The following is a 14,368-nucleotide window of genomic DNA, read 5'->3' as shown; positions in this document are numbered from 1 at the left end:
TTTTCAGGAGCACAATATTCGGAAATAAATAATGCGTTCCCTATGAAAACGCTATTTTATGTTTGCTTCACTCCAGCAAACATAAAATAACGTTATCGCAGGTGACGCATTTCTTGTTACCGAGTCTTGTGCCCTTGAAATTTCGGAGTGGTGGCTCGAAGTCGGACATTTTTGGCTTCAATACCGTCTGGCCTCAAGAAGGAAGGCCCCTTTTCAGAGCAAGTTTAATTGCTTTTCAAAACATTGTGTAAGCCGCATTCAATCGGATGTTAAAAAGTAAATAAATAGCTTTTAGAGCTAGAGTAAAAAACAACGAATGTATAGTGTTAATTCAATAACAAATTTTGAGATATTTCCAACGCAAAAAACCGAATGTCAATCGAATGCCCTATCATCAGTGCTTTTTTACACAATTTAGCTCGAAAGATCAAAACTGGCGTTGCTGACCTCAGTTTTAGCAGCATTTTTTTACCTTCTATCGTGCCGAACCAACACACATATATGCTGCGGCATAGAATGCTATCAAAAGCTAAACAACGAGAGTCAAGTATTACCATAACCATCAGCACCACCAACGGCAACAGCAGTAGCAGCAGCAGCATCACGACAATAAACGTGGGGAGGAAGAAACAGGAAGTTTGCTTCGAACCGAAAATGCAAATTTTCCGTTATAATGAAACATGAATCATGTTTCGTTTGCTTTTAATTACCATGCGCAAGGCTCCATCCATCCATCCAGCTACCCAAGTTCGGTTCAATCCAGCATTCATGGCAAAGGGTCCGCACTGGCCTGTAGATCCGCGAGACAACCAGCGGTCAGCAACTGCTGTACCTACTAATCGAAAGTTTAAGTGCCGGAAGCGAGAAATTACAAGCCACGACTATCAAACCTGGTTTGTACCACACCACGCCAAGCTGATCGATGTCCGTCGTGAGGTTAGGTCGACCACCAGTCAATCTAATGTTAAATCGCTCAATACATGATTTCACGTTATCGAATGAAATCAGCCATTACACGCTCAAATTCAGCGTTAGTGGCCGATTCGATTAACTTCTTATGCCAAGCGATAGTTTTGTATCGATAATACAATATTTTGCTGAACTAACGGTGTAACTGAGATCGAGATAATTTTTTCAGTCGGTAGTTGAAAGTTTAAACCTGCCCTTGGGGAAAGACTAAGCACGAAAAAAAAGTTGATTACACGCACGAAAAAACAGTCCTGTGTTCACACTTGCAGAAATAATCAGCATTTCTCGTAGTATTACCCAGCAAAATCAAAATGAAACCAATTTCAATATTTCCTCCATATTTAACAGTCCAAGTCATGCAATTACACAATGTTTGACTCCAAGCAAACACAACACGGCAAGCAAGTGCGAATTGTTGTGCAACCGCAAGCGAATTTGATTGGATGTCAATACGGCTCCTGTACGCAGATGTTTGTCGGCATGTCGGAATGTCGGCGGTAATTGGATTACAATTTAGCCGATTATCATTACGCAAGTTTAGGTTTGATTAATTTCATCCAGCATGTGGAAGCTACCAAGCTGGCATCTATATGCCAGGCGAACGTTACGTTACGTCATATGAATATCCGCTACAAATCGACTGAAATTTGCACTCGAATGGATTGAGAATATCGGCGGTTTTTCGACTCCTTAGGACGTCATAAAATTAACCTTAGTTAAGCATATGAGAAAAAATAAATGATTACAAATTACTTCCCTGTGGAACGTAAAACTCCTTCGAGAAGGTTATGTGAAAAATAAAAATCTATGCTCCCAATATTTAACAAATGATCATTTATTCGGTTTCTCTGCTTCGGTTATAAGGAACTATAAATAACAGAAATCCAACTGCTCGAATCAACCCCACCGATATAAGCCGGCAAATCTGTCACAACCAGAACACCACTCCAGGAATCACTTAGGGGGAAGGTGAGCCCTCTCCTGTCGCCTGAACGGTATATCGCCACATCCCCAAGTACAATATTCCTTTTGGTCGCCGATCGGGAAAAAATGCAAAGAGAAAACGTAAGCTTAGGAAAAAAAAACTAGTTTGTCATGCCGTTTGCTTTTCTCCTTTCCAGCTTTTCCCACCCCCCCTATCAAGCAGATAGCCGCTTAACGAACAGGAGTGAAATTTTTAATTTAAAACTTGAGAGAATGGTGTTCACTCGGATGGATAATGTAAAATTTAAAACAAAACCACCAAGCACTAGCTGAAGCACAAGAAAGGACAAGGCCGAAAATTGTCTGTGTGTCTGTTTGTCTACGCGCGCAGCAGCACACACTCACCGTGGAACGGAAGAGACAAATCGAGATGTACCTACAACTCGTTCCGCGATGCGACGGTATGGCCATCGGTAAAGTCAGCATCCTGGTTTTGAACAACACTGGAAACGAAGGAGAGTGGAATAAAAAGTTTAATCAGAAAATGAATAGGAGAAGAAAAAAAACGAAGAGAAGCAGGGAAAATTTCGGCTGTCGGGAAATGTATACGCGCATTTCCCAATGTACCCCCATTTCACCCTTCACCGCTCGGTATAATGTGCAACATGGGGATCTCTTCCGTTGTGATTTCCGACGGCATTGCAAGTGGCGAGATGTAATATACCGCACTACGACACATGTCGAAAAACTTCTAGCAACATACCGATGCATCAGGTACAACCGAAGTAATGTTCAAAGCCATAATTGGCAATTTGCCCTACAGGTAGGAGAAGTGAGAAGAAGTGTTTATCGTTTGTGGTTGAGCTAATGGATTATCTCTCTATCAGTTCGTCTTTATATTTTTTACAGTGTCTCTAACGTAGTTACAGGAGAAAGCACAGGAGTTCATCCCGTGTCCCGTTGTGCACAGGCCAATCGAGTAAGGTTATGGCGCGCGCAAGAGGATAAATGTGAGTTCCAAAATAGGGCGAAATTTACAACCCCCACGATATCCCGCCGAACGAACGAACGCTTCAAGGCAAGATGCACAGAGTAGTCCAACGTCACACGACTCGGTTGTGTAGGGTTGTGAAAGTTTGTCCATATCGGAGGGGTGGGTGTAAAAGCAAAGACAGCACCACCGCCGACCGGACGAACGGTTTTTGGCTGTGCGGAGAGTAAAAAACATGAGATAATGCGAATTTTCAGTTTCCCCGCTGGCATTACCGCTTACAGAAGGTTCAGGTTCGAGTGCGATGGTGTTGTATTCAGTGTTGCTATGAGTATAGATCTATCTGGAATGGTACAGTTTCAAAAAAAAAAATTGTTTTACTATGGAATAGAAAATATTTGTACTAATGGGACACAACAATATGACAAACATTAAAAAAAATGTACCAACCTTAACAAACTTTTATCTAAGATTTTCGATTTATATAGGTGACAACACTGGTTGCATTGCCCTACGCGGGGGCTTATGAGTAGGCAGATCCACAAAAACCGTTGGGCTGATATTTTAACCTGTTGTTTAATATGGTGTGTTCGGGTCAGGTTTGGGAAACTGTGGAACATTGGGAATGCGGTACTGCTTAATGCTGTTCGCTAGATCACCTCTAATTTGCGCTTTTGTTTATCATATCGCTTCTAACTAAAAGTACAAAAAATTCCAGTTTTTTATTTATATTTAGGAAGTTTTGGACACATGATTTTGTAGTTTTTGATCTATGTTTTCATAATTTATCAATGAAATTTTGATATTTGAATCGGTTGATGTTGGAAAACGCCTCCAAGGTTACTGTTCTCAAAAATGAAGGAAAACAGCTTTCTAAACATTTTGGAATATATAAAATCCTGCTAAAGCTCTTATGGTATGTTTGCACACAATTGAAAGCTTGTTATATTGGCTTCCTAAAACCGGAAGAGTGTTTGATTTTAACCCTGCAGAGTCTGCCACAGGCCACGTAGACAATGTTCGGAAATTTCCTAATTTTGACCTTCAAAAACATCAAATATAAGCACGTGTAAGCACAGCTTCTTATAGTGTACCTGATAGCCCTGTTTGTCAAATCTAGAAAATCTATAACGAGCGTCTTAGCAGAGTGATTGAGATCAATCAAAGAAATAGTTATCGGTTTCCGTTATACTCTACTAATTTTTTTGGAAATAAATATTGAAATTCAGTCCGCAAATATATATTTCGACTGTGACGTACAGTCTTCCTCAGTGCCTATGTGGACTGGTCTCCAGTCACATGTGGACCAGTCCACATAAGCACTGAGGAAGACTGTACGTCACAGTCGGAATATATATTTGCGGACTGAATTTCAATATTCATTTCCAAAAAAATTAGTAGAGTATAACGGAAACCGATAACTATTTCTTTGATTGAGCCCTGTTTGTGTTCTTCGCGAATCAATGTTAAAAGTTCGCGGAAAATTTGCGTTTTTGTAGAAAAAGACAGCAAAGTTTTTCATTTTTTCATTATTTTTTGAACTTTTAGGTGATCTATCAACGAAATTCTTCGTATATAACACCAATTTGGTCCAGAACACATTGAGAATACGTAAAATTAGTATAATTATTCGTTTATACTGACGAGTTATTTTATTATTTCGAGAAAAAAACTGAGATATGCCTCACGTGGTTTTTGGACAGCCCCTTGTCACTAAAATACGTTCTCAAATGACAAAATCATCTACAGTAGAAAACTAACAGTTTGACAACCAAATAATAATTTTGGCCGTAAATTTTTATTTTTCGACCATTGTGCACCAGTTGAAAAAACATGGTTCCGTGAAAAACGCTTTCAACAGCGTAATATTACCTTAAATATAGTTCACGACAGGCAAAACACATCTTCAAACATACCTTGATCAATAGTCAAAACACCCGTACACTTCACCTTTCTCTAAAGATCCGAAAAAAAGATCACGAAAATTCATTATTGTTCAACCTTTCAGAGTAGGGTCCCCTCTTAATGTTGTTGAACGGAACTGAAACTTGGCTACAGGATATTTCACTCTTCCCTAAACAACCAAAAACGCGTTCAGTAAATGCAGTTTTTTGAGGAACATATTCGAAACAATTTTTATCGGCCAGTAATTTTAATCCAATGAAACAATAAAAGAATTCAATCATGAAAATTCTACACGAATTGTTCAAAATTATCAGTTCAAACACCGAAAGCTTTGACGTAAAATGACCTTTTTTTCTATCTGGGACAGAATCCAGTTTATCAAACATTTATTAAACGAGTGTGCATCTACATCACCAGCAATATGCAAATCAGTAATTTACCGTCTGCAGAGCAAGATTCGCAACGCCTCTGTGGCGCATACGTGGGAAGCTCGCTGAACTCGCGGCTTTGTTGCCGCTAGGCCGAGAGCCTTTGCCGATCTCAAGGAGCCGCCATCCTGCAGACACAAGATTCAGTGACAGGCTTAACATGTGTAACAACGAAACAACGGTCAAATCGAACCCCATCCCTTGACCATCTTTACACACGTCTTGATGAATTTCACGAACCGCGCCACGCCCTTGAGGCGTTCGTTTGGTTGCCAGTGTCGCCTGCGGCCAACCGCATGATGATGGGTTCTCCTTGCCATCCCCATCGTCACCCTCAGGCGTGTCCCGTTTTCGATCACCGTCAAGCATCTTTGTTCTCTGCGTTGTTCTAATTTGTAGAGAAGTCGAATGCACATATAATTATAGACGTTGCAAGACGAACGAAGCGCGTGCGTGTGAGTGTGTGTTCATTTAACAGGAGTGTTACGCGATGCAACCAAAAACTGCATCCGTATGCATGTATGTATCTGCTTTGCAACTTTCGATCGGCCACTATCCGATCCTTCTTGACTTATCTTCCACTTGCCGCAAAGTCGTCCCAGCTGTTGCACAAAAGCAAACACGCTGAGTTGCCATCAGCGGCTGTCGAAAATGCAATTATGTAACATGTATTATATACATTAATAAGTAGATATTTCTAAAAAAATATTCTGAACCGAATAATCGATTGGAACATTACACAATACATCATAACAATCTTGCTATGATCAATTATAAGTGAAGGTATGCTTCAGGTACTCACCTAGGGCAGGATCTAGTACGGCTTGTGCGGCTTGTTCCTCGCCGACCGGTGTTTTCAGCCACATCTTTTTCAGCTTCATCGCTACCGGAGAGTCTTCGGACGTGGCCACTACGAAGAAAAGAAAAGATCGATTATTTTAAATCCCGTTCGTATCAAACTATCATCAACATTTCCCAACGACTTATTCCATCAAACTTGTTTGCAATCCCAGCAAAAAACCTATCGGTTAAACAACTTCCAAAATTTCGTAACAAAAGCCTCTCCAACAGGAGGAGCACCGATCCAATCCGCCTCCGATAGGATCAGGGGGCTTCGTTTACAACTTTGGGAAAGAATTTAATATGCTCAAACGAATCTATTCTTTAATTAATTATTCGCTTCGCATCTGTGAGCTTTCTCTTCTATTGGTCATCCCTGCACGACATCACTTGTACCGTCCGCTGCTGCATCATAGTTCGCATACACCGATTCTCGCCCGATTCCTCACTCCACGTTGCCATGCGGATCAGGGTACAAATCAGTGCAGCAGGCAAAACGCACAGCAGGTGTGCCCATCCTATCGGTCCCGGAACGGAAACGGAGACTACCCGAAACAAACATCTATAGGAAGCTTACCAGATACGCATACATACACCCGTGTCTACCAGGGTAAGTGCATCCTGCGTACGAGTGTTGTGAGTTGGGGATTCGCACAAAAAATCACTCGGATACGAAATTATTTTGTTTATTGTGCAGGCAAAGCCTGAGTATACGTAAATGGGGTTGCACGCGTGCACAGCTTCCGGAACCGGTAGGACTCGGGCTGTATTTTTACTTTTGGAGAAAGGCCGGCCTGTCTAGGAGTTTGGATATTCGTTGCGGACATAAGCTTGTGCAAAAGGCGGCACAGTGCACTCGAACCTATATGCATAATTTGGAAATTCTCATCTCTTGATATATTTATACGCACGAAAGCAGCCGAGTGAGAGGAAGCGGTGCCAGTGGCGGAAGAAGACAGCTAGAAAGTTCAGCACCAGCACAAATCTAATCGCAAGCGCCGAAAGTGCACCGAGCCTGCTGTTTGTCTCTCTCATTCTATCGCTCCCTTCCTCTCCCTGTTGTGTGTGATATGGTGCATCCTACAGTTGAAACGGGAGGTAACGAATGCCTGATCCAAACATCAATCCGGCTGATTCGTGTCGGGAGATGAAGCCTGTACACTTACAACACACGTTTAATAGAATATGAGGCTGCATGCATGGTGCAGTTGATGTCGGTTTTCAGGGTCCTAATGCGAACTACCCGGGTCGTCTCGTGAGACGCATTGGTATATCAGTAGCAAGTGGTGCGTAACAATAAATACATAATTACACATAAGTATTTTTTATTTGAAATTAACTTTGTTTTTGCCTAAGACTGGAGTACACACAACTTTTCCACAGATTTTCATTGATTCAAAAAAGAAAGAAAAAGGATCAATACGTAAAAATGTAACTTAAAAACTTTTGATTTTTTTTTTACCAAAAAAAAACATTTTTGATTCAAAAAAGAAAAAGAGAATCAATACGTGAAAATTTATCCTAAAAAAATTAATTTTAACTCAAATGTTTTCTGTGGACGAGTTGTAGAAAATTGATTCCTCGACGAATTTGATTTTTTTGATACCAAAAAAAGTGTAGCTAAGGCTGCATTTTGGGTTAAAGCCCCGCCCTCAAAGCCTCTTGCATTACTGTTTTTATTATTGGAATGTATGGTAAAAAAAAATTCGAATTTTGCCCAGCGATACTGCTGAAAAGTTTATTCTTCTACATGAAAAAATTCAGCTCAATCGAAAAAAAAAAATCACAGATAGCAGTTCGTAAAATTGTTGAAATGGTTTTTTTTGTAGGCCAGATGTCTCAGAAATACATAAAACTTCGAGATCTGTTGCTGTCTCACAAAAATGTTTTTTGAGATATATCGGCTTTCCTAACTACAAGAAATACCAGATTTCTACGCTCCATGCATTTGGCATCAAAAACTTGCTTATTTCATTACTACCCGTCATTGTTTCTTCCACGGGAAACAAGGTGTCTAGAATTAACACTTTAATCCGACGTAGAAATATCGGGAAAATATACTGAATCAGATTATGCATCGGAAGGTTGCATCGAATATCTATCTATTTTGAGAAATGGAATTTTGTGATTACACCTGGTTCTAGGAAAAAGACAACATCACCATAGAGCTGAAATTTTGCAAGGTGACTTTTTCGAACAGATAAAATTTTTGAAACCTTCCGCTTAGCGAAATCTGAAAAGTCGATTTCCATTGACACCCTTTTGTTCATGTCATGCGAATATTGTTCTTAAATTGTGCATTGGCTGAACTACACAAGGATTCACTTAAACGGCACGTGCGTTGCACGGTAAGCTAGAATCACTAGAGGTAGCAGAGAAACACTTAATTACTAATTCTTTTGAAGCAGTAGTTAATTGAAATAATGACTCCAGCAATAAAAAACGAATACAAATACACGTATAAGATTCATCTGAGAGCAATAAATGTATAGTTAAATATCACTAAAGTGTTTGATGAGTAACAATTTGCGTAGTTCTACGTAAGTGATTTTGCCCTGCCTCAGGTACTACTTTTCATTTGAAGTTTAAAAAAGTTGCTTTACAAACGATTGTCCGAAAATTTTCTTTTCTATATTTTTTTCAGAGCAGAATTCTATTTTTTAACGTTTTAACGTTGGCTCATGTTTCCCAAAGTGAACAAGAACATGATAAAAATTATCGATGGGTTTCATACAAAGATGAGCGACTGTTGAGAAACAAATATAGGTTATTATGAAAATTTCACCAAATCAAGGATTGTAAATATGAGAAACTTATTTTCAATTATCTCCATTATCTTGGCGACAGTGCTGTGAGCTTTTCTGTTCGATTGTCTTTCACCGTAAAAATGATGTGGATTATTTACAGATGTTCCCGAATTACTGAGAATATTTCACAGATAAATTCATTTACCAACTTTAATGTCACGATGCCTAGTTTATGATATTTTATTTGTGCGCGATAAAAATATGTTGTAAACAAAACACGGGAGCACAATGTATTTTACATATATTTTGTTTGAAGTATTTACATTCAAAATGTTTAAAGAGGTACAGTATATATGTTGTTAAAACTTACACAGTAAGAAAAATGTTTTTTTTGTTTGGAATACGACTTTTTTTAAAAATTATCTCGGATTTTCCGTTAGAGTAAAAGTGCTTGTTGTTTTTTGGAAAGATCATTTCTCTTTGTTACTATCTTCACCTCGATTTTTGTTTAGGAAAACCACTTTTTATGATGCCACTGATTAGGATATCTCTTTTACTTTGATTTTTAACTCTTTTTGAAAGTGTTTGGTAAACATTATTAAAAAACTTTTTAGAGGTGTGTTTTACGCGAAGTTTAGAATTTACGCGGTATTTCACGCGAATTTCGAGATTTTCGTGATTTCTTACGCGTTTCATATCTCTTTCGTGTGAAAGCCTAGAGCGCAGAGTAGAAGAGAAAGACGATTTTTCAAAAACTTATGTAATAATTTTTAATAATCCATGAGCAATTCCATAAAAAAACGGGCAACCATTTTTGATCTGACTGAAACTTTGCACAGAAGATGTCATTTTGTGCTATTAGTATTTTTGTTTGTATCACGACTGATTTTTGAAGAGGGTTCAGGTAAAAATAGTATTGACGATTACATATATTTTTATAACCGGATTGGTTGATTAAAAGCCGGATTGGTGTAGAAAAGCTTATTAAAAAAAAGTTTTCTATGAAATCTACACAAGGTCAGTAAAACAATGATGGTTTTCTGATCATGGAGAAATGAGAAAAAAAGGTTACTATTTTCTAAAATAATGCGGTATGTTTGATTGTTATGATGTTTTCGGCAGACTCTCAAACAATCATCTTGGTCCTTCAGAAAAAATAATCACCGTAATACAAAAAAGACAATTTAAAAAAAAAACAAAGATATTTTTGTAAATTTAATGTCTCAAAAATTCCGCTCGTTGAAAATCTGAATTTTTTCCTACGAAAACTACACAATGTTAGCTAAATATTGATATGTAGTTAATTGAACATAAAAAAATATGAGCAAAACTCTCCTGAGCCGAAAACGGAGCATTATTATTCACGACTGTTTTTAAACAATTTATTTAAGCACTATTCTGCAAAAAAATGTTTACAAAAAGCACTAGTTCGTGCTTGTCAAAACACGATTGAGCATTCTGAAAAATGACTTCCGGTTTCTGGAAAACAGTCTGTAATGATCGAATATCACCTGATATGGGTATTTCCGGAAACGGAATGATAACCAGTGGTCGTAATCAAATTTATTAACCCCAATAAAGGGGTGAAATACGGGGGAAGTAAAACAGGATCAGTTTGACTTACGCGATAAGAACGGTTGTATAAAATTAAGAAAGTGCACAAAAAGGAAACAGAGAATTTTACAGACATTTCGATATGAAATTTATTTACTGTTGTTTTTTAAATTTATCGACACGTATTTTTCATGCCGGTGATATCAGTTGAAAGTAAATATGATTAAAGCCCTTCAATATAAAAATAGATTAACAAAAGGTACAAAAGGTATATATTTTGCTAGAATTAGGAGCACACACAAAGTCTATTTCTAGATTCAAGGCTTTCTTCATGGCAAGTATTTGTAAAATGATTTTTTGTTCGGAATACGATTTGACTTTATTGTACGATGCAGATCAACGTATGTTTGAATTTCGACTAGTTTTGCAGGTATTTTGTTTCCAACATGGATAAAATGAAAAAAAAAAACTGTTTGGATGAACATCTTTCAAGGAAAATTCAGATCATATTTATAGTTCGGTTGAGCTAATTGGCCCTTCAAAAATCGAGAAGCATGGCTCGATTTAAATAATAAAAGACTCAATATTTGGATATTCAATATTTTTTACAATCCCAGTTTTACTGTTTTACATTTTCTGAAAGTTATTGGTCACTAGTCACTACGCAAAGGTAATTTGATATTTTTGAACTAACAAAGTTTTATAGGATTGTGAGAGAGCGTTTCCTATAATAAAGTGAGCCTATGATTTGAATCATGTTCGGTTTTATTATCCGAATTGGGCTGGTTTTTTGTTTGAACCCATCGAAGCATCATCCCTACCCTCTACTTCCCTGCTATAACGGAGCAATTCGGAATACCACATAACCAGGAAAAATATAATCCCTGTGGTAAACGTCATCCAGTTTACCTAACCGAGTTTATATTTGTTCTGTTTATGAAGTTTATAGATTAAATTTAAACAATATCGACGGATTTTGTGTTTCACCGATGAGATCTCGTGTGAGTTTTCTTCTAAAAACTGTTTTGGCGGGTTTACCCATGTCACATAAATTATTTCAGTCATCTCGGAAGAAGCAGACCAACTGGAGCCGATTCTGTCATTCCTGTTTGCCAACCCGTAATGTCGACAATGGCCCCAGTGGAGATCTACAATTTCTGCACTATAGCATTTGCACCAACAATACAATACATGATAAAAATATACAATTAATGGTTAGTCACAAAGCGTACGACGATGGTGGCTCTGATACACCTTGTTCCGGACTGATAAGTGTGAAGAACCAGCAAACCTGTATCGACCGTCATACAAGAGCCATCTGATGGTAATTGGATTTTGCATTCGCGATAATTACACATGAAGAAGAACACTGTGTGTACGCAGTCTCATTCACTTCACCTTCGCGCAAACCGTATTCCAGCAGTGAATGATTCGCAATTAGTCTATAGAACGAAAGTGAGAGAAACCGGGCAGACCGTGGAGCAGTCTGAAGGGGGATATTATAAGCAAAAGTGCGCCAAATTCCTTTTTATCTGAATTAGAGTTTCCATGGTTACTCACCAATGAATGCACCGTGCAACCTACCTAACTAACGGCTGCTGTGGTTAAGCGCAGTATATGGCTAGACACACCAGCAGCTACGTGCACAAAAGCTGCACTACTGTCCGACATGAGAACCGACAGGATGAATGAAATGTTGGCTAGGTACAATAAAAAAAGAAAGCTAACAAATCCATTTATTTTCTGGTTTCCTTATTTCACACAACAACATGAAAAAAGTATCGTCTTTTAGGATTTCCAGCAAAATTTAGCAAAAACAAACTTCAAAATTTTTGAGTAGGAACAAAGCAGCACCAGATCGACGATGTGCACAGGATAGTCGTGGTACAGTATACGATACAACCGCCCAGAGACAGAAGCATTATAACGAGGTTTTAACTAGGAAGCCTGGCTAGCTATAGCTGGCCCTAGGAATGAGTAGTGCAACGGCTAGCGCCCAGAAAGGATAGGAAGTATGTTTCCACCGCGACTTTTGCCCGCACCATACTGTCTCACTCTTTCGGGTGATCAAAAAACCTATTTCCGAACAACATGCAAGAGAAGCTAGAAGGCCACTTGCAAACCAACAAGAAAATGATGTTATCATATCTCACCGAAAAGTTAGTCCTGCAGTCGTTTTGAGCATCCCTGGTTCGGAATCAAAATGCTGGAAGCTCACGAGGACGATACCAAACCGGAAGCAGGAGCGCGCGCAAATCGCTTTCAACCCGTTTCGTAGACGCAAGAGATGTCATTATGTTCCACTGCATAACGTCGCCACATCGTGGCCACCCACGAACCCCTTCACCCTCCAGCAGCCATACCGCCCTGCCCGCCTGCGCACTACACCAATATTTATTTATTTGGTTTGCTTTTTTAATATTCGAACCTGTTCTTTCCCAATTTTCGTGCTTTTTTTCGTTACTACACTGCAACAGATTTCCGGAAATGTGCTCCGGGATGCCCGGTTGACGCACAGGGATAACCGAGAAAGGAAGAGAACTGTTCTCTGTTGCCTTTAGCGAAAGTAAGACTAGCGGTGTAATACATATTTTTTGCTTCTTAAACAGAAACAAATTGTTGCATCATTATCATTATTATTTTTACATGAAACCAATTCGGTTATGTCATTCGGTTGTTCAAATAATAATGGGAGATGACTTCGACACACCATGCTTTATCGGTAGAGAGGAATGGATCATGGATGGTGCCAGAGAATGAGTTATGATTATTATCATTTTTCCTATCCATATAGTTGCTCCAGCTTGAAAGTAGAATTATATTGAATTAAGCATAAATGATGTTTTGTGGTCCTTGCAAAATTATGACCTGATGACAAAATGTTACCCGCAAACTGTTTTTGTCTTTGTTTTCCCGGTTTAATTCAGTTTATGACCAAATGTTGATGAGCTTATGAGAAGTAACAATTTCTCATCAGATTCACGGATTTTTACATCAATCAATTAGTAGTTCTTCTACGATTAAAATCTTTCGAGAGAAAAACAATTGATTTTTGGAGATACGCCATTGATTCACATCATTGCATTCTCAATCTTCCTTTTTTAAATTTAAAGATTCTAGTTCATAGGTGCTGACCAAGAAGACTAACTTTTCACAAGAATCGCAATATGTATGTCAAAACAATCCTTGAACCTTTAATAAAAATACAACAACGATTTGCAAGCAGAAGCTTTGAGTTTTCCCTCAATTCTCTTTAATTGTACATCGTTTGACTTTCCTCTACCTTGTCGAACACGCACTCCAGAGAGAACGATCTGTTGTTCCATAACAAACCCGCAATTGCACCAAATGGCAGCAGGTCACGGTTCAAGCTTAACATCAGCGTGAAAATTGAAATAAGCAGGCAAAAAAAAATAAGAAACTACCAACAAGAAGGAATCCCGGTTGGGTTTTGGATACAGGCACCACGACGTAAGCATGTGTGCGAGTGGTGTAGCACCGTTAGTGTGGCGCTGCTTTCGGTAAACTTTAACCGCGCTCGACCGACGCTTTTCCACAGCATCCTTTGAGCAGCAGAAGGTGGGTTTTTGCGATCAGACGACGAAGAAGACGAAGACTGGCTGCGTCAGAAGGGAAAGCGGATGGTGAATTGCACTCGTAGGGTTATAGATTAAAGAAAGGAATAACGAACGAACGGACGAAACACTGTACGGAACCGAGAAAATAGAATTGGGTTGTGGGTGGCAAGGTTCGCTTCTTTTTATGTTGCCTTTTCGTTATCACACGGTACACCGGCTGGTAGTGGTGGATTGGGGTGGCTTTTCCTGTGATGCAGACGATACACGGTTGGGTTGGTTTTCGGGAAAGCGAATGGTGAATGAAACGAAAGGGAGGAGGGGAAATGGGAGAGTTTTGTATTAAATATAAATATATTAAAATACAAGGTTTCGGTGGGGTGACGCTGCGCCTAGATGGATTTTTTTTGCGATCGGTAGAAGATGGAATTGCGA

General features: G+C 38.9%; 1 protein-coding gene across 1 annotated transcript in view; it reads right to left on the bottom strand.

The window, feature by feature from the left end:
* Positions 1-14,368, bottom strand: part of LOC129718192 (metastasis-associated protein MTA3) — a 96,751-nt gene that overhangs the window by 32,929 nt on the left and 49,454 nt on the right. The window contains exon 3 of the mRNA XM_055668690.1: positions 6,020-6,127. Coding sequence (XP_055524665.1) covers positions 6,020-6,127 — 108 coding nt within the window. The remainder of the gene's footprint in view (positions 1-6,019; positions 6,128-14,368) is intronic.

This window comes from Wyeomyia smithii, chromosome 1 (assembly GCF_029784165.1).
Source record: "Wyeomyia smithii strain HCP4-BCI-WySm-NY-G18 chromosome 1, ASM2978416v1, whole genome shotgun sequence".
NCBI classification, from domain to species: Eukaryota; Metazoa; Arthropoda; class Insecta; order Diptera; family Culicidae; genus Wyeomyia; species Wyeomyia smithii.
Note: the sequence above shows the minus strand (reverse complement) of the source record. Positions and strands in the feature narration are given on the sequence as shown.